The 26,030-nt window shown below is 43.1% G+C and overlaps 1 protein-coding gene across 3 annotated transcripts in view; it reads left to right on the plus strand.

Annotated features, from left to right (window-relative positions):
- Positions 1–24,719, plus strand: part of ADPGK (ADP dependent glucokinase) — a 159,483-nt gene extending 134,764 nt beyond the window's left edge. For all 3 annotated transcript variants that reach the window (XM_029065761.2, XM_029065760.2, XM_039912026.1), the window contains 6 exons: positions 5,528–5,753; positions 8,401–8,463; positions 10,596–10,716; positions 18,625–18,821; positions 20,213–20,311; positions 22,040–24,719. In XM_029065761.2, the coding sequence (XP_028921594.1) occupies positions 5,528–5,753; positions 8,401–8,463; positions 10,596–10,716; positions 18,625–18,821; positions 20,213–20,311; positions 22,040–22,591 (1,258 nt within the window). In that variant the 3' untranslated portion in view covers positions 22,592–24,719. The remainder of the gene's footprint in view (positions 1–5,527; positions 5,754–8,400; positions 8,464–10,595; positions 10,717–18,624; positions 18,822–20,212; positions 20,312–22,039) is intronic.
- Positions 24,720–26,030: the final 1,311 nt, after the last annotated feature.

Here is a 26,030-nt window from a genome sequence, read left to right on the forward strand (position 1 = left end):
CCAGGAGAAGATGAGTGAGGATCCAAGTGCAATGTTGCCGAAGCAGTAGGGGAGGGGGAATTCAGATGGGCAGATGAGCTATTAATCAGGGAAGACCTCCTGGAGGAGATATGATTTCAGGAGGACTTTGAAAATGGGGAAAGCAGTGAGCTGTTTGACGTGAATGCAGAGGGAGTTTGAGGCAGAAGGTCACTAACGAGAGGACCTATCACTATTCCTCATTAACTTGAGAGGAGGAAGAGTGTGAGTTAGTGCATAGTGGGAAAGGAGGGAGGGAAAGTTGGGGGGAGAAACCATAAACGGGCTTTGGAGTCAGAGGTCATGGGTTCGAATCCCAGCTCGGCCACTTGTCAGCTGTGTGACTTTGGGCAAGTCACTTAACTTCTCGGTGCCTCAGTTCCCTCATCTGTAAAATGGGGATTAAGACTGTGAACCCCACGTGGGACAACCTGATTCCCCTGTGTCTACCCCAGCGCTTAGAACAGTGCTCGGCACATAGTAAGCGCTTAACAAATACCAACATTATTATTATTATTATTATAAACTTGTAAGGGAATCTATCTACCAGTGCTGTACGGTACTCTCCCCAGAATTTAGTACAATGCTCTGCACAGGTTAAGCACTTAAATACTAGTAGTGATGAGAGCTAAGTGAGTGCCTTGAGTCCAGTTGCCTGGATTTTCCTGCTTAATGTGGAGAGGAATGGACAACAATTGGAGAATTTTGATTAGGGAGATCTGTGCAGAATGATCAATTCATCAATCAATCCTATTGATTGAGTGCTCACTCTGTACACAGCACTGTATTAAGCCCTTGGGAAAGTACAATATAACAGAGTTGGAAGACATGTTCCAAGCCCATAATAAGCATACAATCTAGACGATGTGATATTTTAGATATTCTGGAATATTCTGACTTCCTATTTTAAAAAAAAAAGTGATCCCAGGCAGCCGAGGGAAATAAGGCCTGGAGGGGGGGAGGCTGGGGACAGGAAGGTCAGTGAGGAGGCTGATGCGGTAATCAAGACAGGGTAGGACAGGTGCTAGGACCGGCATGGGGGCAGTTTGGATGGAGATATTGGAAATGTTGTGAAGAATTAACCAACATGATTTAGTGACTGACCGATTGGGTTAGGAGAGAGGAATCAAGCTTAATGCCAAGGTTGTAGGCTTGTGAGATGGGGAGAATGATGGTTTTGTCAATGGTGATTGGAAAATTCGGAGAAGCAGGAGAGGTTTGGGGAGGGAAGATGAGAGGTCAGTTTTGGACATGTTGAGAATGAGGTCCTGGTGGGATATCCATGTAACAATCTTCTGGAGGTAGAAGGAGATGGAGGACTGCAGAGAAGGAGAGAAGGTAGGTTGGCTAGTGAGGTAGATTTGTGAGTCACATGCATACAGGTGAAAGTTGAAGCCCATTAGAGCATAGAGGCTCCTCAAGAAACCGAGTAGAGGGTGAAAGTAGAAGGGGACCCAGAACTGTTAGGGAGTAGGAGGCAAAGAGCCAGCAAAAATGACTGAGGATTGACTAGAGAGGTAGGAGGAGAACCAGAGAAACTGAGGTTAGATAGCGTTCCCAGAAGGGGTTGGTCCATCCCCAGTATCAGAGGCAGTCAGCTGTTCAAGGAGGATTAGTATGGAAGAAATTCTGGGGTTTTTTTTGTTTCATTTTGTTTTAGTTATTTTGTTGTCGTTTTTGGCAAGGAAGAAGTCATTGGTGACTTGGTGAGAGCAGTGAATGTAGTTGATAAATGCTACTTAGAGCTTAGAAAATGGAAGGTTGGAGGAGCAATTTCTCTAAACTTTTCAGTTTAAGGGTAAGAGGTTTCAAAACTATTTGACTTGTCAGTGATCTTAATCAAATTATATTTTGTAACAGACCAGTCAGGAGGAACTGGATCAAACAGTGATAACCATTGAGATTATCTTAGACCACATGGATAAACTAAATGTCAACAAGGGGACCAAATACACAACTCCTGGTGAAAATGTGAAACATGTCTCATATTACAAATGTCCACTATCACGAAGGACTGGCAGGTAGCCTATGTAAGAAGGATCCCAAGGAATAATAGAACATTGTTACACTTCTGTATCTGACAGTCGGGTAGAATTTGTTGTTGACTTTAGGATTGGCCAGTACTTAGAAAAATACAGCCTATTAGAAGAAAGATATTATAGGTTTAATAAAGAGAAATCTTGCCTCTAATCTGCTGGAGTCCTTCGAAGGACGCAATAAACATGCAGTTAGTAGCTGAATTTATTGCGAGCCTATTGAGGGTAGGGCACTGTACCACTTTTTCTGTGGAAGAGTTCTTCAGAAACTGAAGACAGTCCGTGACCTAAAGGATCTTACTTACAGTCTCATGTGGATAGAGGGAAATCATTATGCAAAATAGATTTAGAATTTCAGAAACTCCAAACGTTCTACACCAAAGATAGTAATCTTGGAGTTAGAGGGGCTGTTCTTTCACGGAGAGAAAACTGACTAAAAGATGAAGCACAGAGTAGGAGTAAATAACCACTTTTCTCAATGGAAAAGTGTAAATAGTGGATTGCCCCCCCCCCCCCGCCCCTGCCACCCCCAGGAATACTGTATTAAGACTGGTGTTATTTAAAATTTTCATAAATGATCTTGAAGAGGGACTATGTGGTGAAATCTCCATGATGCAAATGATACTAAATGCTTCCAGATGGTGAAATGTGCAGATTGAGACAAACTGCAGGTAGATCTTATAAAACAGAAAATTGGCTGACAGTGAGCTTCAGTGTGAGCAAGTAATTTATCTAAGGGGAAAAAAATAACCCAACTACTACTTTGTGATTATGGTTTCCGAGAGATCTTAGAGTCATTGCTCAAATCATTGGTCTAGTAGCAGGTGGATAGAAAAGGCAATAAAATGCTAAGCACCTTCAGGAAAAGCAAATAAAAAAGGTAAAATTTTGTCACTACATAATGTATAACATGGTACTGCTGCACCTGGTATTCTGTAGACAGTTTTAGAAAGGCTGTACTAGAGCTGGAGAAGGATAAACATAGTGATTGAGAGAGAAGGAGCAGCTTGCAAATGAAGAGAATGAAAAGCAACGTGACCTAGTGGATAGAACGTGGGCCTGGGAGCCCGAAGGACCTGGGTCCTAATCCCAGCTCCACCACTGTTTGACCTTGTACAAATCACTTAACTTTTCTGTAATTTAACTCATCTGTAAAATGGAGATTAAGACTGTGAGCCCCTTGTGGGAGAGGGATGGTGTCCAACCTGAGGAGCTTGCATCCACCCCAGTGCTAGTACAGTCCCTGGCACATAGTGCGTGTTTAACAAGTACCATTACAAAAAAAAAAGATAGTTCGCCCTAAGACACGTTTTTAATACCTTTTTTTAACTAAAAGGGGATTAGGGAGAGCTCTTCCAACAACACAAGCCTGTTCAGGCTGAGTGCACCACATTACTGAGGTAACTACTTTGGGGCATTTATGTGACATCAGAACAATAAATGTTACCGGTTTGAGGTTTTGTGGGAACTAGCCTTCGTGTTGAAGAAGAACAGGGTATAGACTTAAGTGATGAGCACTCTTCAATCCAGAGTGACTAAGGTTGAACAAGGATATAATTAAAATGTATGAAATTTTGAAGGTTGCAGACATGGCAGACAGAATTGTTATTCATTAGTTCACACAATACCGGGAGGAGGAAGCATCCACTGAAGCTTGGAGATCATAGGGACACAAAGTCGTTTCCCCTCTCCTCAAAAACACCCACTGGTTGGCCATTCTTGCCTGCATCCAGCAGAAACTCCTGACCTTTTTGGCCTCAAAGCACTCAATCAGCTCTCTCCCCATTCCTTGTTTTCGCTCCTCTCCCGCTATTCCCCAGCTCGTACGCTTAACTCCTATCAAACCAAGCTACTCTCTGTGCCTTGTTCTTATCTAACTCAACACCAACCTCTTGTTTATGCCCTCCCTCCCCCTTCATATCTGGCAGATATCTTTAAAACCTTTCTGAAATCACATCATTGAGAAGCATCTCACGGCCTGGTAGAAAGAGCGTGGACCTTGGAGTCAGAAGACCTTGGTTCTAATCCTGGCTCTGCTACTAACCTCCTGGGTTACTGTAAACAAGTCAGTTAATAATAATGTTGGTATTTGTTAAGTGCTTACTATGTGCAGAGCACTGTTCTAAGCGCTGGGGTAGATACAGGGTAATCAGATTGTCCCACGTGAGGTTCACAGTTAATCCCCATTTTACAGATGAGGTAACTGAGGCACAGAGAAGTTAAGTGACTTGCCCAGGGTCACACAGCTAACAAATGGCCGATCCGGGATTCGAACCCATGACCTCTGACTCGTAAGCCCGGGCTCTTTCCACTGCGCCACGCTGCTTCTCATATTAGTTAACTTTTAAAAGTTACTTTTAACTTTTAAAACTTAACTTTTAAAAGTTAAAAGTTAACTTTTCTGGGTTTTAGTTTCCTCATCAGTACCTATTACCAATAGGATTCAATATCTCTTCTCTCAACTTATGTAGTCTCTGAGCCGCATGTGGGACGGGAAGTGTGTCCAACCTGATTATCTTGTAACTACCCAATGCTTAGTACAGTGCTTGGCACATAAGTCCTTAAATACCACAATTATTCTTTTACCTCCAGGAAGCCTTCCCTAAACCCTCATCTCCTCACTCTATTTTTCCCACCCCCATTGTCACCTTCCCACCCCCACTGGTGTCACTTAATAATTTGGGGTGCCCACTCAAGATAACACACATCTTTTAATTTCTCTGTGCCTATTTCCCCTACTGCAAAATGGGGATTCAATACCTCTTCTCCCTCCCACTTAGACTGTGAGCCCCATGTGGGATAGGGCCTGTGCCCAGCCTGATTAACTTGTATCTACCCCAGGGCTTAAAACAGAAATTGCCTAACAAATACCATTAAAAAAGAGTTGCTTCTTCCTATTATTTTGGTATGTGTCGTTCCCACTACGCTATAGTCTCTTTGAGCGCAGGGATTGTGTCTTCCAAATCTCCGGTACTCTTCTAAGACCTTAATACACCGCTCTTCCCAGAGTATGCTCTCATTAAATATTATGGACTGTCGGATTCTTTAATTGGAAAAACGGTAGTAATCATAAATAATTCCTTACCTCAGGAAGGTAAAGAGGTTGAAAATATCCGTGGGTTCTAGATGGGTTGGTAGAAATTCATTGGCAAGAGGTCCCTAATGGATTATCAGAGATACAGTTAGGGTAGTAGAGGGAAAAGTTGGAGTACAGTAGATACATGATAGATTACTAGAAAGGAAAGGTAGGGGGTTTGGGGAGTACATCCATAACTGTTAGAATTTCTGTCGAGGGGAGTTATCCCATGAGCATAAGACACTTGACTCTAATCAGAGAAAGAATACTGGGGCTGGCTAGGCTATTGCTCTAACCCACCGGTGTTTCTTATGTTCGTATCAAGAGACTTTGTTGGGGAAAAAAGATGTTGTTCATATATAATTCAAGTGCCTCCTTTCCCTTTTCTTCTCCACAGAGTCAATGCATGCGTGGATGTAGTGCTCTCTGGTGTGAAGCTTTTACGAGCACTGGGCCTCAGTCCCGAGAATAGGAAAGATCATGCAGTCTTGCATTCAAGGAAAGACCTGGAAGAAGCCTTCAGTTATTTCATGGAGAAGGGAGCAGCTGCTGAACGGTTTTTCAGTGACAAGGAGTCTTTTCAAGAGATTGCAGGGGTTGCTTCAGGGTTCTCCGAAGCACAGGTCTGTACTTCATTTTGAGAATCCTGATGATTTCTGAAGTGCCAGTAAGATGTTCAGTAATCAGCTATTTCTGATGACCATTCCAAATGGGCTTTTTTTCATTGTATGTGCCAGAAGTGTCAGAATGCAGTTACGGCATTAAGAATTCAAAACTTAGTTGCATCTCTGGTATGTTGTATCGCTCCCTGAAAACTCCATTTCTCATCTCCTTTTAGTGTGGCAGCTGGCACACGCTCTTATCAGGCTGCTAAACAATACGTTTGGAAAAAAATTGGCATCTCTAAAATTGCCCAATTTTCATGTTTGTTGAATTGATGTTTTAAGATTTTTCAGCTTCCGTCCTTGGCGTATTTGGGAGGCGTTGTTGTATTCGGGAGGCATTGTTAAGATTTGTGCTAAAATAATGCGTCTGTATAAAAGTGGATTAATTGAACCAAAGCAGAAGCAGAGAAAGCAGGTGTCCAACAATGAGGCGAGGATTTATAGTCCTCAAGAACGCATTTCTGGCCCTTCTTGGGCAGATGTAATATTTGAATTGTGAGGATGTAAAATGTACGGATGTGTATCTAGATTGTAAAATATGCAAGAAAGCCTTCTTTTAACCTAACTTTTTACGCCTCTTTTCACTGTCAGCCTTGCAGGTTCAGGTTTTTTGTTTGTTTCACACTTGTTTTGGCCCTTCCAAATTGATTTTTCAAGGGCTTATTTATCCTATGGTTGGAAGTAGTTTGTCCATGCCCATTTTATTCCTTTTACCATTAGACCGTAAGCTCTTTGAACACAGGGATCACATCCGTTATTTGTATTGTACTCTCCCATGCACAGAGTATGACCAGTAAATGTAATCTATTGTTTACTCCTTTAAGCCACGGAAAAGTCAAGTCTTTTTCCTGAATTGGCTGACTATTCCTCTCATTTTTTTAATCCTGTTTTTAAATTTCTTTTAATCCTGTTTTTTAGCCTTGATTTTTCTCTTATGATTTGTTGTGTTTACTTGCTCTGTTTTTTTATTTCCTCCCTTATGTTCTGTTCTCTCTGTTCACTTTCCTTTTCCTTAACTGTCTTCTGTTTACCATTCTGCATTGACACCTTTCCCAAATTAATTTCAGCAGTTTTCCATGATAGTGGTTGGGAAAGTCTTGCTGTCACTGTGAGGAACAAATCTTGCCAGTAAATCTTAGGACTTTAAAACTTTTTAGGACTTTAAAGTGTTTTTTTTCCAGGTGCTTTTTTGAGTCTTAGTAATGGGCATTGCAATCCCAAAGTCATCGTCCAAGTGAAGATTGAACTGTTAAAATTACAATTTTAGAATTAGCCCCAAGTGTCAAATGAGCTCAGAAGTGAAGTCTGTCTCATATGGAATTGTCTTTACGATGTTCCAGAATGATAACTTATCTTCTCGATTCAGTCCTCAATCTAACTGTTTTCTGCCACCAATTTTAATTAATTTCCCTTGTCCTCAGTCAACATCTATCTCATGGGAAGAAGAGTTAATGCAGTAAACCTCGATCCAACTTTGATCCCTTAAATTTCTTATTTTTATCGCATAATAAATTCATGATTAGTTGTCACCTGGATTTACCTAATGGGACATTAAGCTCTGTCCCATATTTGTCTGTCAGTCAATCCAAGGTACCTTTGGAATGCTTACTGTGGGCAGAGACCGTACTCAGCTCTTGGGAGGGTGCAGTAAAGCAGAGTGGGTAGACATATTCCCTGCACCATGCCTGGCCCCTGTTCTTTTGTGGAAAGTTTTCAGGGTGAAGCCATGATTTGCAGGAAATGCCGGGCATCCCTCCAAGAACTCAGCAGCCAGCCAGGAGGCTCTGAGGTTTGGATATATAAGGGCCAACCTCCCCCGAGGACATTTGGAGCAATTTCTCCCACACCTTTATGAGCTTGTCCCCAGAGGTGCTCATCCTAGGTTGTGGACAGTGTGGTCTAGTGAATAGAACATGGGCCGGGGAGTTAGGACCTGAGTTCTAATCCTGGCTCTGCCACTTGCCTGCTTTGTGACCTTGGGTGAGTCACTTAGCTTCTCTTTGCCTCAATTACCTCATCTGTAGAATGGGGATCAAGACTGTGAGCCCTAAATGGAAGATGGACTGGGTCCAACCTGATTAGCCTGTATCCACTTTGGCATTTAGTACAATGTCTGGCATAGAGCAAGTGCTTAACAAAATGCCATAAATAAAAGACAAGACCTGAGAGCTTCCATGTAGGGCTGAAAAAACCCAAAATGGTGAATTTCTTGCCAGACAGCCCATCCCCTCCAAGATTCATCCCCACTTTTTGCCACTGCATTTAAAATGAAAAATTGGCCCCCACTGCCTGCAGGTCTGTTTTCTCTGCTGGGGGGACCTTACACCAAACTACTGACTTTGTGAGGTATCACTCCTAATAATGTTTGTTGCTTTATGTTGGATAGAGTCATTTTGATAGAGACTTGATTTCCTCTCACTGCAGGAAGGTTCTCATTATAGTCAATCTCATTCTTTCAAGGTTTCAGTTGACTGTGATGTGATTCTGGAATTGTTTTGGTTTCAATTCTGTCTTTCAATCTAATAAAATAATCGCCCAAGAATAGTGACTAATTTAAAGTATTAGCTTAAAATTAAACAGTGTATCACCTGACTTTGTTTTGCAGCACTATGTCGGGGGAAATGCTGCTTTAATTGGACAGAAACTTGCAACCAATTCAAATTTGAAGGTAAGTCAAACTGCCTATTATACACTTTATTGTCTTTAACTGTTTCTGAGATTTTGCCACCTGGTCATCTCCCTTAGATGCACTGAGTCTGATAATATAAATTGTTTGTCCTCCTCAAAGTGAGAAGCTGACAACCTTTTTCTTGGTAGCAGCTTTAATCCTGTTCAAAAATACAAGATGGGTGTTATCTTACGTGATCAAGATGCCGATTGGGGTAGTCTTTTCTTTACAGAATTGTTTCTTTGCCTTCTCAAGCTTTTCTTTTTAGGCTACTTGTCTGAGATTCAAGAGCTCCTTGGAGTGCAGTTAATAAAATCAGAGTTTTTGGTTGCTTCTCCAAGAGGCAATAGAACACTGTTCTATTCAAGTAGGATTCTGTGAATACTTAGAAAAGTTCCATACTGTGATCCTCCGAAACCTAGTTGAGGTTTCTTAATATCCTGTGATAGTGATTCTCTGCTTTTGGATGCCGTAACAGCATCGATGAGCCAGATATTAATGAAGTCATTTTCAAATAGAGTACTCAGAAGTCAAGTTAATTCATCACTCAACTCTTTTTGGATACTTTAGGTCAGATTCTACTATTATACTGTTATCAGTGCCCAGTCACTATAGAATTTGTTTGAGGAGTTGCTGGACCACAGTAGCAGAGAGAGCTGCGTATTGATCAAATCAGTCATATTTATTGAGCACTTACTGTGTGTAGAGCACTGTACTGCCCACAACAAGCTTAAAATCTAGAAGATGAGAAATGAAGTATAGTGTCAGAGCATTCAACCAGGAAATTCATTCATTCATTCAGTAGTATTTATTGAGCGCTTACTAGGTGCAGAGCACTGTACTAAACGATTGGAATGTACAATTCGGCAACAGATAGAGACAATCCCTGCCCCTTGATGGGCTTACAGTCTAATCGGGGGAGACAGACGGACAAAAACAAGACAACTTAATCATGATAAATAGAATCAATGGGGTGTACACCTCATTAACAAAATTAATAGGGTAATAAAAATATATACAAATGAGCACAGTGCTGAGGGGCGGGGGAAGGGGAGGAGCAGAGGGAAAGGAGGCTTAGCTGAGAGGAAGTGAAGGGGGGAGGGAGCAGAGGGCAGAGGGGGAGCAGAGAGGGAGCAGAGGGAAAAGGGGAAGCTCACTCTGAGAAGGCCTCTTGGAGGAGGTGAGCTCTCAGTGGGGCTTTAAAGAGGGGAAGAGAGTTAGTTTGGCGGAGGTGAGGAGGGAGGGCATTCCAGGACAGCGGTAGGATGTAGGCCAGAGGTCGAAGGTGAGATAGGTGTGAATGGGGGACGGTGAGGAGGTGGGCGGCAGAGGAGCAGAGAGTGCGTAGGTTCGGATTGGAAAATAGGAATGCTTGGTTGTGACGGTTCTTCTCACTCACTTTCTGAATCAAGATGCTAGTTAATTTTCTTACTTTAAAGACCACCATATTTCCATATTTCAGCCTTGCAGCACTAATATAGATATCCGAAATTTATATAATGTCTGTCTCCCTCTCTAGGCCATAAGCTCCTTGTGGGCCGGGCACATATCTACCATCTCTGTTGTATCATACTCTTCCAAGCACCATAGTACATTGCTCTGCACACAGTAAGCGGCCAATAAATACAGTTGATTGATCGATAGATATAATGGCGTTTTTTCAGTGTTTACGTAAAATCCATTTCAAGATGTGTAGCTAGGGGATTTCAGTTTGTGCGAATTCCAAGTCTTGAGTGGTTGAAGCTCAGCCTGTTCCTGCTAAAGCTGGCCATGTAAATCTTGCTGGAATGAGGGATGACAGTGGTTGAGGAAGAGACTCAAGTGTATAGGAAAGGGGAAGGGACCTTGGTTTTGGTATTACGTTTTATATGTCTGGTAGGAGCTGGATCTCCCTGTCCTAGCTGCCGTTATGTGTGGACGGGACTCCAGGGGTCTAGGTCCTTGGGCCAACACACGGCTAAGCACTAGTTAGAGGTAATTCCACCACCAAACGAAATGCCCTTTTCAAGTTAATTCAATTTGGATGGCAGCTTTTAAGGCAGAAGTAATTTAATTGTGCTGTAGCAAGTAAGAGTTCCAATTCTTTACTTAGGAATACTGGTTTAATGCATTTAATTTTGGTTGTTTTTTAGGTTCTCCTTTGTGGTCCTGTTGGTCCTAAACTACATGAACTTCTCGATGACAACGTATTTGTTCCCCCAGAATCAATGCAAGAAGTGGATGAGTTTCACCTTATTTTGGAGTATCAAGCAGGTAATGAAATCCCTTAAAGGAATGTGATGGATTAAGATAAAACTTAAGTTGTATCTGTTGCTGGCAGGAAATGTTTAGTCTTCTGATAAAATCATTAGACTAGTGTAAAAGGATAAAATGCATGTTGGATTCCTCAATAGTTAAGAATGACTGCTTTGTATATCCCTGCACATTAATTACAAGGTTCAGCTTCTGCCGTCACCAGAAAGACTTTATAATATGTAGGCCTATGGCTCGTCTTTATCTTGGCCTTTAAGTCAGTTTTCTGAATTTGGGTACAGAGAGGGAAGAACAGGTGAAACTCAAGCGAGACAGTTTTCCTTTTTCTCTCTCTCTCTTTTTTAATGGCATTTATTAAGTATTTACTTTGTGCCAGGCATGGTACTGAGCACTGGGGTAGATAGAAAATAATCAGATTGGATACAGTTCCCGTCCCCCATGGGACTCACAGTCTATCCCCATTTTACGGACGAGGTAACTGAAGCCCAGAGGAGCGAAGTGACTTGCTCTAGATCATGCAGCAGAAAAGTGGCGGAGCCAGAATTAGAATCCTGGTCCCTCTGACTCCCATACTTCATAAGCGTGGGAGGATTATTAAGTTTGTGTTGTGTTGGAAAAGCATTACAGACTCTTTTTGTGGTGATATTGCCACTGGATCATGGTAATTGTACTAATTTTTTGACCCGGCATTGATTCTTTTTGAAATCCTAGCCAGTTTAGATTAAAAGTACATGACACAAAATGGACAGGCCTGCAACAGAGTCCTTTGTTTCCCCATACAAGAATGTAGCCTTCCAGAGTAGATAGGTGGTTGTATAACCAATTGACCTCTCCATCATTATTCATTAATTCAGTGGTACTTATTGAGCGCTTACTGTGTGCAAAGCACTGTACCAAGCGCTTGGAAAGTATTGCACCTCTGAGATGAGCATTATTGTCTACTCTTTCTTTCAGTTGAGGTGTACGGACAACATTTGCTCTTTTCTAATTTTGACAAACTCGTCGCCCAAAAACTAGTGAGAGTCAGTGACATCTTAAAATGTCATTGCCAGCCTCATTTCACAACATCATCCTGTAAATGTAAAATTTCAAGGCAGAATTTAATAGTTTGCATTCCTGATGCTGGATCTCTCTGCCTTTGTGAACTGTTACCCATCTATGACTTGCCAAAATTTCGAAGGGGTCTTTAAGACATCACAGGGTCTGTGTGTGTCTGTTAATCTTTGAAACTTTTTTTTGGCCAAGTAATATCATGCCCATCAAATTAGTAACCAACAATGACGATGGCTAGCATCTCATTGGGCACGGGTGCATTGATTGTTTCATGTATTTTAGGTACTTGTCTCAAAAATATGTTTTGGCCAGGTCAGTCACATTTCGGAGAGTAAGTCTTGAAATTTTGGACAGACCTGTTGTGAGTAGGAAGCCTCTGTTGCAACTGTAGAATAATGTCTTGATTTTTACCAGAGGTGTTCCTTGCCCTTCGGTTTCTTGACGTCCATTGCAGATGAAGTAAATCTGAAAGAATTTTGTTCTTTGCTGAGGAACAGTAGCAGAGTTCTAGGACAGTGATAGACCTGCCCCTCTACCTTCACTGTGCATTAGAAACTTAGCTTGTGCACTTCATTAGTAGTTCCAGAAGACACCTACCTTTGAAAGCAGGAGTTATATTTTCTAATCACTCCCCCAAAATGCTTTGATCTTTAGTAAAGATTTTGAAGGTTCAGGAGGGAGGTGGAAGATTGGGTGGCAAAGTCCCTTTTGCCTGTAAACAGCACATGCCTTTCAGTTTATTATTCCTCTTTAGAACATGAGGGCACATTTGTTTTCTTATTCCTTTGCTGGACTGTGCCAAAGTGCTTCTTCAGTGACAGTGCAGCTCACCACTACAGACGAAACCCTGGTTCTGAGTTACCACACGATATAAAATCCAGTGACACTATTGTGCCTTAGCGTCTGTGTAGCTCCGAAAACCCTGTCCGACACTGCGTCTGGTCCACACAGAGAATTCAGTTCCCTTGCCTTGCACCACTCAGTTACGTGCTGCTACCAGACTCCTAAAATTGGCCCCTTCCTTATCTGCCTCCCCCGAACCCTCCTAATTTTTTTAAAAAGAAATGACACAATGAATTCATTTAATCATATTTACTGAGTGCTTACTGTGTGCAGAGCACTGTACTAAGCGCTTGGAACATACAGTTCAATTGGTAGCATTCATTCCATTGTATTGAGTGCGTACTGTGTGCAGAGCACTGTACTTACTATGTGCCCGGGAGAATACAGTGCAACAATAAACGGACATATTCCCTGCCCATGACCAACTTAGAGTCTAGAGGGCCATGCACAGTGCGGATGCCGGAGACTTTGTCGGTCTCACAAGGGGAGGGAAGGAAGGAGTGTGAGGATGTTGGCAGCTGCACCAGAGGTTAGAGCTTGTGGATCTAGGGTCAGACGGGTTGAGGGAGGGATCGGTGGGGGAGAACTGCGGAGTCAGTAGAGGTCAGAGCCAGACAGGGCAGTTAGGCAGAGAGGAGCCCTGCCTGGAAACAAGGTGAGGAGCTGGAGAGATGCGGGGGAAGGGGATGTAATTCAGTCAATCAGTCGATGATATCCATTAAGCATTCATAGTGTGCATAGCACTCTACCAAGAGCTTGGCAGAGTGCAGTTCAAGGGCGGGGAGTGTCTGATTATTGTTGTATTGTACGCTCCCAAGTGCTTAGTGCAGTGCTTTGCACACAGTAAGCGCTCAAGAAATACAATTGAATGAGTGAATGGAGTTGGTAGGCATGATCCCTGCCCTCCAGGAGCTTGCAGTGTAGTGAGGAAGATGGGCATGTTAAGTTGGAGGTGTTGGTAGTACATGCAACTAGAGATTCCTTGAAGGCTGGAGGAAATATGATTTGGGTACATTTGAGGTCAAAGAGTCCCTAGGAATTTTTGCAGTGTATTTTTTAATTGATTGTAAAAGCTTTGTCTTTTAGTAAGAAGTCCCTAGGAATAATGGAGGAGAGGAATTTACAGTGTATTGTTAATTGTAAAATCTTTGCCTTTCATTATTCCAATGCAGTTATGTCTATGCAAAAGGACAAGTAGCTCTAGATCTTGTTATTCTCTTTGAGCTGGGTTTTTTCAGCCAGTTGCTCAAAATAATCCATTTTAAAGGGAAACCATTTAAATAGTACCTAAACAATCATTCTTTTGGTCCAAAAATTGATTAAATTACTATCTTAATATCTAGCTGAATTTGATAAAAATCAATACAGTTTTGAAAGATAGAGCCCACCATCTTGACACCTCAATCACATCAACACCTCACACTTGTCCAAAACTGAACTCATCTTCCCACCCAGACCTTGTCCTCGCCCTGTTTTTCCCATTACTGGATAAAGCACTACTATCCTCCCTCTCTCCAAAGCCCGAAATTTTGGTGTTATCCTCGACTCATCTCTCTCATTCAAACCAAATATTCATTTCTGTCTCTTGATATTCACCCCAACCTCTCTCACCCCAACACTCATGTACATATATGTAATTTATTTTAATATCTGTCTCCCCTTCGAGATAGTAAGCTCATTGTGGGCTGGGAACTCTGTTGCATTGTCCTTTCCCAAGCATTTAGTGTAGTGTTCTATACACAGTAAGGGTTCAATAAGTAGTATTGAATGATTGATAGAGACCGAATCCAAACAGAGACAAAAAATCCTGTGGCTTCCTGATTTCAGGAGCCAACATGCAAAATTTGGCAGCAATATCTTATGTCAGAGCATAGCAAGCTGACAAATACCTTTCCAAAATACATAAAAGACATATGTATTTCCATGGAGAATATAAAGCATATAATTAGTTTGAGTGGTATAGCTCATAACAACTTTTGTAAAGGGGAGTTATTTATTCTCTGTAGTTGTTCAAGGTTCCCAATTTAATTGTCATTATCCATTCAGGTTCTTGATGCTGAACAATCACCCTGTAGATTTCATCTTGTATAGAGCTTAGGTGATTACCTATACCTAAAAGATAACTGGGATTAATGAGTGCTTTATTAGAGAAAGCCCAAAATCAGCCTATGAGTTCCAGAAGATCTGACCCCACCAACTCCCTAATTTAGATGTTTTGAGAGCAAATTTGCCGATTTATCCTGTTCATTCCCTACTTCAATCTTTTTGACTAAGCACATTTTAGGCTTTTACCTTTCCCTGTTCTGCCTTAAGCAAGCTATTATTTAGCACTAAAAATCCCAAATGGCTGGATGTCCATTTAAAAAATAAAATTGTGTATAAAGCTTTTGTAAAACCAGTAGATCCTATTGGAGGAAAAGAAGGCTTCTGTTTTTGGTGAGGAAATTTAATTTAATGGGGAAGGCAGTGGAGCTTGAAGGGAAGAGTTGATTCTAGACCTGTTTCCTTGCTTAAGCAAATGAAATGCTCTCTTGGGTTTAAAGTTTTCTGCAAAGTTCTGTTGTTTGATTAGTCACTCTAGCATCCATTTTGACAATGTGGTCTGGAAAGTTAATCAGCCATCACCACTATTACAAAAACACTCAGGTGTTAAGGCTGGAGAGCATTTTTCACCAATTCCACCTGCTTGGAATAATATTTAGCACATTGAACCCTCCTTTCTTTTTACCATTGCCAGTTAAACTTCATTTTTTGTCTTCCTTTCATCCTCTGTTGCAATGCAATTCTTGCCATATTACTTATGCATTAATTCCCCTCCAGTTCAGGCCAGGGTAGTCTTGGATCCTTTGGCACTGGAGGACCATTGGACAAGTTGTTCTTTTCTGGAAACCATTGCTCTAGTTTTTTTTTTCCCTACTGTGGAGATCTTTGTTTATTCATTCTTTGCTCCAGACCACATCCTTTTCAAATTCTAGTTGCCCACAGAACCGCCACTCCGTGTCCGTGTGTCTAGACTCCTTCAACTTATGGAAGAAAGGAAGTTTAGGGGGGGTGGGGGTAATGTTCATCTCTTCAGTTATGTAGCTTGAAGGGGAAGTAAGTTGGTGGAAACAATTTTTCATGTTTTCTGAATGTTATTGCAGTGCCGACTCCAAATGTAACTATCTCTTGAAGCCCCAGGTTTAGAATTTGAGGGTGTTAGAACAGGGTGTCCTTTGGGATGGTCCCTTGGCAAATAGATTCCCAGTCTTATTGGTTTGAAGATTCAGAGAAAATCCTTCCTGGGTCTAGGTCAGTAATTTCATTTATTATTTTTCCTTTGAATTTTTCTTAGAGACATGAAGTAATTTGGATAGAAAATGATGGAAAATAGAATGTACTGCACCTCTTTGGTACAGGAATGGCTTCACTAAGGGCAGTTCATTAGCATTCAGTCAATAGTAATAAGAGTAGCTTTTATTAGTCACTCACTCTGTGCCTTGCTCAGATGATGTAGTGGGGGAAACAAATGTAAAAAAAAAGAAATAGATCACATCCTAGAGTGGTCAAAATAAGTATTGAGTCCATATTTGTACGTGAGTGCTAAGGAGGGAGTAAGTACTTAAATGTTAGAGTTGGCTGATGGAATGATATGACTCAGGGTCCAGGGAGATGAAGTGGGGAAGGCTTGTTGGAGGAGGAGGAAGGATTTTGGAAGGCTCGATCTGTGGGGAGGCAGGGAGATCTGAGCTGGGGGAGCAGCATGAGCAGGGGGATGGAGTTGAGAGCCACGTACAAGTAGATGGTTGTCTTGGGAGGAACAAAGACAAGTTAGGTGGGGATTAGCTGGTCAAGAGAGCAGATATAGGTATGGTGAGGTCCAGTGGCAGAGAACTTTGATTTTTGTTTGTTGCTCTAGGGTTTTGGAGAGAGGAGAGAGAAGGGCCTATGGAAATTGCAGTCAGTGATCCATGTAGCAGCATGAATTACAAATTGGAGGCAGGAGAGGTGGAGGCTGGAAGACCAAAGACTTAGGCAGTATTTTAGCTGTGACAAGACCAGAGCTTTTACCTTGGTGGTAGTGGGGTGGAGAGAAAGGGCGTGGCTGGGAGGTATTGAGTGCTTACTGTGTGCAGAGAGAGCACTGTACTAGGCACTTGGGTAGCTTGTATAGCGTTAGCATTGTATAAGGAGTTGATTATAAGTATTGAAAGTTCATCTCTGCGTGTTTACAGTAAACAGTGACCTTTAGCAGTGACAGATTAGTTCCCTGCAAATGCTAATGAGCTGATGTAGAAACACCTTGGACACTACAGAACATTCTTAAAGGCAAAATCAATCAATTGATGAGTGGTATTTATTGAAGCAGAGTTCTGTAGTAAGCACTTGGCAAAGTACAGTTGGTCGATGAGACAATGAGTCAGTTTACTGTTATTTTGTACTCTTCCAAGCACTTTGTGCAGTGCATTGCACACAGTAAGCACTCAGTGAATATGACTGAATGAATGAATGAATGCTGGGGGAGACAGAATTAAAATAAATGACAGATAGAGGAAATGGCACAGTGTAAGGATATGTATGTCCATTAAGGGCCAAGGGTCAGTGTGAGATATTTATATCAAGTACTTCGGGCATGCAGAACCAAAGGGCATAGGTGATGCAGAAGGGAGGATGGAATTCATTCATTCAGTTGTATTTATTGAGCGCTTACTATATGCACAGCACTGTACTAAGCGCTTGGGAAAGTTAAATACAAATACCAACATTATAATACAAAAATAAACAGTGACATTCCCTGTCCACATCAAGCGCAAAGTCTAGAGTGGAGGAGAAAGACATCAATACAAATAACTTAAATTGCAGCTACGTACATAAGTGCTTTGGAGCTGGGAGGGGGGGAAAAGAGCAAAGGGATAAATAAAATTACAGATATGTACATAACCTCTGTATTGTTTCACTTGTTTTTGCCACGACCTGAATTTTTAGTTGAGGGATTTTAAAGTAGTTTTATAGCAAAAATGACTATACAATTGTTTAGATTTTTGAATTCTTTTTAAATGAAAGAGGTCTTTCCAAGGCCTCCTTAAAGGACAGTATGGGAAATAATATATTGTATAGAGCATATTATGAAAGTGTATGCCTTTGTTACTGTAATATTAATATTGAGTATTTTGGATCAATTTAAGCATTAGTTATTAAATCAAAATCTCACCAAGTTGAATCAATCAGTTGTATTTACTGAACGCTTACTATGCGCTGAGCACTGTACTAAATGCCTGGGAAAATATGTCCATAGATTCAACCTTTAAATGAAAATGTTGTAATAGTAAATGAAATCATTCAGATTTCCACCACTCCAGCATTTTGGAGCCCACACCTCTCTAAAAGGGATACGTGGGGGTGGGGAGGGAGGGATGTGTGTTGTCATGACAATCACGGCATTCCTTTATATCACATTGTTGAGAATCTGCTCTCCTCTCTTTCTCCCCTCTCACTTGGGTCTCTCCCCTCTTCCCTCCCTCAGGGCCATGCCCAGGTACATTTTAGAGTGCTGATTCTGCCCCCCCTCCCCTTGTGCCTCCTTCCTCCTCCTTGAGTCTTTCAAACTGCTAGGTGGCAGGAGGGATTGGGTGCTGATGACAACTTTCTTATTCCTCTGTAGTACAGTAGGTAGGGATCATATCCACCAACTCTCTTGTACTGTACTTACCCAAGCATTTAGTATAGTGCTTCGCACATAGTAAGTCAGCTCAATAAATACCACTGATCAATTGATCTGATGAGAGGGGCACCCTTTTCCTCCCCCAGGTGAAGAGGTGCTGGTTGGACATTCCCCCACTTGTACTCCGATTGATTTTTGGATTTGGAGTTGGCCAGATAACACTCTTTTTGAAAATTTAAGAAGGAAGCTTGTTATGCTAGTCTCAACATAATTGGGTCGAATTCCACTTAGTGAGAACTCTGCGATAGAATGAAAATAAAGAGGCTTAAAATTCTGTTCCTTTTCTTCTTCTGTTGACTGGGTTTTTGTAGCTGAGCAGTGGGGAGAGTTGAGGGCTCCCAATGCCAACCGCTTCATATTCTCCCATGATTTGTCAAATGGGGTGATGAACATGCTTGAAGTATTTGTGTCCAGCCTGGATGAGTTTCAGCCAGACCTTGTTGTGCTCTCTGGACTGCACATGATGGAGGGGCAGAGCAAAGAGATTCATCAGAAGAGACTGCTGGAGGTAAGAATTCACAAGTCACACTGCATTTTCAAAAACACCAGTTACCCCAGAGATTTTCCAGAGTAAGGCAAGTAAGGGTTGATGAGGGTTTTCTTTTTTTTCCTGTTTTGGGTGGTGGGTTTTTTTGTTGTTGTTTTTTGGGGGTTTTTTAAACTGCAGTTTCTCCCATTGGTAAAGAGGCTCATCCAACTGTCAGCATCTAGACGGCTTCGTGGCGTTTGCTATCTCTGTAAATCCCGCTGCTAATTCCATCTGAGATGCTTAATAGGTGCCCTTCTGGATCTTTTTTTTTTTTAATGATATTTGTTAAGCGCTTACCATGTACCAAGGCACTGTCCTAAGTCTTGGGATAGATCAAGCTAATCCGCTTGGGCATAGTCCATGTTCCATATGGGGCTCGTAGTCTTAATCCCCATTTTACAGATAAGGTAACCGAGGCCCAGAGAAGTGAAGTGACTTGCCCACGGTCACGCAGCAGACAGGTGGCAGAGCCGGGAATAGAACCCAGGTCCTTCTGACTCCCAGGCCCCTGCTCTATCTACTAGGCCGTGCTGCTTCACTTGAACTTCTTGAACAGCACTAGTTGGTAAACTTATAAGGAATCCTCTTGATTGAGCCTCTCTGAGCTGTCCTAAACTGAACTGTGCAAAGTAATTACCCATGCTCTTCTCACAATTTTCCTCTCAGATTTGGAGAGGTTTATTTCTGTGCTCCTTTCCCCTATGTAAGATTTATATCAGGCAAGATACATCTGCATAATGTTTGCGGCATTCATTAAATGGATCTGATATCTCTGGGACCCCTCAGTTTAATCTGACAAGAAGGTGTGAGAAAACTTTCCACATCATTATTCAAGCTTACTTTCTGTTCTGCACCTGAAGCACAAAAAAACCCTCAAAACAAGGAGCCTCCTGTTTTTTAAAATATAATTATAAAAAGAATTTATATAATAAAGTACTTCTTAAGTACTTACTATGTGCCAGACACTGTTCTAAGTGTTAGGGTAGATGCAAGTTAATTGGGTTGGACACAGTCCCTGCCCCACATGGGGCTCATAGTTACAGATGAGGAAACTGAGGCCCAGAGAAGTGAAATGACTGATCCGAGGTCACAAAGCAGACAGGTGATGGAGCTGGGATTAGAACCCAGTTCCTCTAACTTCCAGGCCTGTGCTCTTTCCACTAGGACATGCTGCTTCTCTCTTTTGGGGAAGGCACTGGTGGTCTGTCATGGTCTCTACTAGCCTGTACTCTTACAAATTGCAGATCTTCCCCAGTAAGTAAAAGGAGGTCATTCTGGGGATCCAGACCTTAGGAGTGTTGGGTAGGTCTTGGCCTACGCTCCGTAAGTGCCATTGACTGATTTCCAACTGGTTCCTCTTCCTTCTACAGGCAGTGATTTCCATCTCCGATATCCCCACTGATATCCCAGTTCACCTGGAGCTGGCCAGTATGACTGACCGTGATTTCATGAGCAGTATCATGCAACAGGTAATCCCAAGATTGACGTTTTTTCTTGTCCTTTGAGTTGACAAGTGTTAAGTCAAAGAGCAATCTGTGGTAGAAGCCACCCAGAATATGTAGGCTGAGGCTATAAATTCTGTGTCGAGTGAGAATCTTCTGGCAGTGGTTTATGTGTAATTTCTGAGAGGAGACGAGATCCTGTCACACTAAAATGGAGTAATTCTGACATTGATATCCCAGGTGAGACTTTATGAATACCCAAAATGTAACACTGTGCGTGAATATAAGTAATTTAACAGATGGCCACAGTGCTCATTGTCTTGTTCCCATCACAGGGCTTGTGGGGGAAGGATATTTTTTCTTGCCATAAAGCAATGATTCTCAAACTTTTATTTTTTCTATGGTCCCTTCCCCATTATTTCAAAGAAAAAAAAAAGCCTGGATTTCTATTCTTACCGAGAAAGGGAGAGTGTTAAAACTTTTATTTTGTTTGAGCCCTGGAGAAGTAGTAGTAATGAAGTGGGGAATGAGGTGATGGTTGTTAACAAATGGTTCTCGTATTGCTTTTGGTAAATTAATGTCATTGATGGGAGGGCAGAGAAGCAGAAAAAAGGAGGACATGCTGCATAGTGGGAAAGGAGAGGTTTTGTTCGAGTATAGCGCTGCTGCCATCAAACCCGTTTTGGATCTCTGGTTTCCTTGACATTGAATTTCCCTAGATTCCCGAAAAGGTTGACTCCCCCTAAACAAACACTGCTGAAGAGGGAATCCATTGTGAAAATTTGTGACCAGGAGAACTAGCCACTTCTTTCCTTTCCTTTTCGGGATGTTCCGTGTCATTACAGGGTGGCGACGGAACTTTTTTTTAGAAGGCAGGGACTGTCTCTAATACCTGGTGTGGCTGGTTGGTCAATAAATACTCTGGGAGAAGCGTTGCATAGAATAACGGTAATAATAATGATGCATTAAGTAGTTACTTTGTGCCAGGCACTGGAGTAGAAACGCTGTAATCAGGTCAGACACAGTCTCTGGCCTACACAGGGCTCAAAGTCTAAGCGGGGATGGAGAACAGGTAATAATAATAATGTTGGTATTTGTTAAGTGCTTACTATGTGCAGAGCACTGTTCTAAGCGAGCGCCGGGGTAGATACAGGGTACTCAGGTTGTCCCACGTGAGGCTCACAGTCTTAATCCACATTTTACAGATGAGCCACACTGCGTCCCACGTGAGGCGCACAGTCTTAATCCCCATTTTCCAGGTGAGGAAACTGAGGCACAGGGGTTGTGACTTGCCCAGATTCACACAGGAGACAAGTGGCAAAACCACACTTAGAACCCAGGTCTCCTGACCCCCCAGTCAATCAGTCGTATTTACTGAGTACACTACTAAACGCTTGAGAGTTCAATGAAACAATATAACGTTCCATGCCCACAACAAACTTAAAGACTAGAGCGGGAGAGTATTGTGTTCTTACCACGAGATCACGTTGCTTCTCTAAGACGAAGGGCGGCAGCAGCAGCCTCCGGTGCTCTAGTACAACTGGGGAAGCTTCGTATTACCTGACTTGCCTGAAATTAGATCCGAGGGCCACCTCTGAGAAGGTTCATGGCCAGGGTGGGATATAGAATGGGGGAAGCGAGAGAGGAAAAACTAAGTACTGCTTTCCCTCTCCTAGAGAAGCAGTGTCCCCCAAGTGTGCCTGGACTTGGGTTTTTCCTGCCCTAAAGAGAATTTGTCCTTTCTGTTTCTGTTAGCAGGTCTTCCCCTTGGTGAATTCAATCGGTTTGAATGAACAGGAGCTGCTGTTTCTCAGCCAGTCGGCATCCGGACCCTACTCCTCCCTCCCGTCCTGGAGGGGTGTCCCAGACGTGGGAATAGTCAGCGACATACTCTTCTGGATTTTGAAAGAATACGGGAGCCAGGAAGACAGGGCCTCGGATCTCACCCGGATCCATTTCCACACCTTGGCGTACCACATCCTGGCCACCGTAGACGGGTCCTGGGGCAACCAGGTAGCGGCCGTGGCTGCCGGAGCCAGAGTGGCGGGGACGCAGGCGTGCGCCACCGAAACGATCGTTACCGACAGAGTCTTCCTTAAGGCTCCCCTCGAGTTTATGACTTCCCACACAGGGGCGGGCTCGAAGGTGTCTCTAAATCCCAGTGACCCAGTGGTGGAATGGCACAGAGAGGGCATCTCCTTCCATTTCACCCCTGTTCTAGTGTGTAAAGATCCCGTCCGAACTGTGGGACTCGGAGATGCCATTTCAGCCGAAGGACTGCTCTATTCAGAAATATACCCTCAGTAATGTGAATGAGATCGTCTGTCCAACGAATCGTCTCTCTGAGAGCGAGAATCTAGTTCCCCGTGAGATTTCAGGAAGTGGGCAGGGGGGAATAGAAATGAGGGTGTTAAAACAGGTTCGGGGAAGAATCGGAGAACAGCCAAAGAAATAACACCAGGTTTTAAACTGCATATCAAATACATTCCAGCCTCTCGGCAAGATCGTGGAAACATTTCAGGTTTTAATTAAGAAGTTCTAGCTTTCCGTTGGCGCGACTGGATTTCTGTTTTTATGTTTCTTGTGTTTCGGGGGAGGAAAAGGTTTGCAGAACCCCCTCGTCTGTGCAGACTTGCTTAAGGCCAACTTCTTAGTTATATTTGAAAGCGGGGCAGCTGCAGGGAGAACTTGTCTATTTTTAATCAATCCTGGAGAGAAGGTCTGCCAGTCTTCAGTCATGTCTCATTTGGATAAGGCAGGGCTCTAAAGGCTCTTGTATTCTTTTCCGTTAGGGCGTCGCTCTAGAGCAAGGGCAGACCTTCGTTCAGTGTTACGATCAAAACATTACTCTCAACTTCTTGCCTTTGAGAAGGAGCCAGGAAAAAATAGTAACAAGAAGGGACATCACCTGGGCTGAGTACAGAGAAGCTGGAGGGAAACTCTTGACTTGAAACTATTCAGCAGTCGGTTTTTAAGGTGTGTGCGGGCGACTGTCTAGTCACGCGTTTTAAGAGGAACGTGCCCTTCAGCGAATGGGTTTCTCAGTGTGTGCACAGGGTTGCTCGATGACAGGCCATCTGCTTCTATGCCTGAACCTCATCGCCTGGGATATGGCTGTGTCGTTGCCGTGGAAGATTTGGCCTCTGCTTGTTAAGATCCTAGAAGGAGACCTTCCTTTTTGCAACTGGAATGCTTTTTCTCTTACGTGTCACCTTTGATCACGTGCTGCAGGCTTAATTCCGTTAAGCGGTGCGGTCGACCTCATCAGATGCTGCAAGAATGGCACCCAAGTGTTCATCCCCAGAATCAGAAATGGGACTTATCTTATGTTACATTCTGAATTTATTTTTATAAGGTAAAGAATGTCTTGTGGTTTTTAAAAGAAAAAAAAATCTGAAGCATTATTCCCATCTCGGTTTTCTCTACGCGGTGTCTCTTGTCGACTGTAGTAAGCTGCCGGCTGCTCTGTTTTGTAATTCTGCAGAGGTTTCGATGTGCGACTGTGGGCCTAAATGTACACCGTACAAATTTATTTCACTCTTGACTTGTGAACGAGATCAGTGACATTACTTGTACCCATCTGTAACAATCTCCTCCTCCCATGTCGGGTTTTCATATAAACTGTCTACATTTTTTTATTATTAATATTACGGCATTTAAGCCTTTACTGTTTGTCAAGCAAGGTTCCAAGCGGTGAGGTAGATATAAGTTAATCAGGTTGGACATGGTCCCTGTCCCAGATGGGGCTTCTGGTCCAAGTTGGAGGAGAAACAGGCATCGAGTCCCCATTTTACGGGGTGGAAGCTGTACGTTCTTCGACTACAGCCCGACCTCGCTCGTGTGGTGACAGCAGGAAGAAAAAGTGAGGCGATGTAGCGGTTTTATCTTGGAACTTTGGGGATCAAAAACGGAGGTGGCTGCTTCACATTGCTTTTTAAGGGAAACCCGAAAAGGGCCCGCTCGACCGGCTGCTGCAGGAAAGTGAGCACAAGGAGCTCTAAGACGACCTTCGGGACAGGAAAACATAGCAGGGTTCTGTCCCGTTATTAATTTTAAATTATTTGCGTATGTAGCAAGACGGCTTATTCCAATAATCCCAAACCCACAGGGGCAGACCCTTCCTTTACAAAACCCACCTTTGTCTGCCTCGGGCGGCCAGGCAGCCCGAGCAGCCGCTCCGGGCATTCTTCTGCCACGTAGGCCCGGCGTGCACATCTGGTGCCGCTTAGTTCTGGGGAGCAGGAATACCTTCACTTCAAAGACCCTTCGTTTGAAAGCTTGGGGAATTGTGCAGTTGAAATGAAAAGCAAATGCAGCTTGTTAAAGTCTCTGACTATTGCCTGTTCTTGTTCTCTTCTTCCTCCTCCTCCACTCCTTTCCCCAAATAAACTGTGGCCCAATTAAAACCAATAATAAAAACAAAAAAACCCTCCTAGCTTGCTGTCGGTTTTAATGGGAAAGACATATGAGTAAAAACGGAAGGAGGCACGCTGTTTGGGGGCAACTGTCCATTCGTTACTTGCAGATCAAGCCGTTGGAATAAAAAAATGGGGAGAACATTAAGATGGCCGGAGTGGGTGTTAGGGAGGCTTAAAGATAAGTTCGTAAATTCCCAGTCTTCTCTGGGATGTTATTTTCCAGGCCTTCCTGTGGGTTTTATTGACTGTTGTTTGCTTTCTGGCCCTAGACACCAGCACGCTCTCCCCGTGGCACCATCCCAGACGAAAGACGGAGTCAGTGTGGGTCACGGTCTGATTTTACCCTGCGGTTCTTTGAGAAAGCTGATGTTGGTTGTTGGGCAATGGTCAGCACCATCCAGAACTGGTCAGTGATTGCAACAGTCATGCCCGAGGCCACCACTGACCTAGCTCTACCTTGACTTCACCCTTTCTAGCTCACAGACACCTCCCCTGCCGTATCGGTGGGCCCCCTCCCCCCGTCCTCAGCCGCTCCCGGTGAGGCAGACTTTCAGGCAGCTATGTGAGCATTGTGAAGGTTGAGGAAGGGTCATCTTACATGCGAAAGCCCCTTTCTTTGATCTACAGTCTTGACAATGTCACGAAAGGTAAATATTTCTCCCTAGCCCTACTGCGCCCGGCCGGAGAACCGGACCGCCTTATTGGCTGGCTCATTTGTCGGTTCCTTATTTTTTTAGGTTAAAAGCCTGAGTAACAGAGGCCCAAAGTCAGTACCAAAATGAAGTAATCACTTTTGCTCACAGATTACTTTTCTTTTCCTCTCCCTCAGTCTTTTTCTCTTCCTCGGGAGGCCAGATTCTTGCTAGAAAAAGTGTCTGTGCCGGGGAGACGACAGTGGATCGCTAAGAGAAAACTGGACTGCTCGAAAGTCCTGAGGTGAAACTGTGAACACATGCGACACAAGTAAATTCCCTCAGAACGGAGACAGCGAAACTGTTTGCGGGATCCTCCTCCTTACCCTGTCCTCCCCCCTTCCCTCACAGAATCTATCCGGGTCTTGTCGATTCTAATTCTGGGTGGTTAAGACCTTTGTTTACTCTTCTGAAGGTTGCGGGGAGGAGGGGAGAGGTGGGAGGCTAAGGTCCTAAGGGAAACATAGGAAACCCGACTGCGGGGCGGCGGATCTGTCGGTGCCAACTCTGCCATCTTACTGATAACACGTGTTCTAATTAGATGTTGAAATTTCAGAGACAGCAGATTAATTATGCACTACTGGCAATTCTCCCATCCCATTTGGAGCCATTTTAAATAGCTCGGAACAGCTATTT

This window comes from Ornithorhynchus anatinus, chromosome 5, assembly GCF_004115215.2.
Source record: "Ornithorhynchus anatinus isolate Pmale09 chromosome 5, mOrnAna1.pri.v4, whole genome shotgun sequence".
In the NCBI taxonomy this organism is placed as follows: Eukaryota; Metazoa; Chordata; class Mammalia; order Monotremata; family Ornithorhynchidae; genus Ornithorhynchus; species Ornithorhynchus anatinus.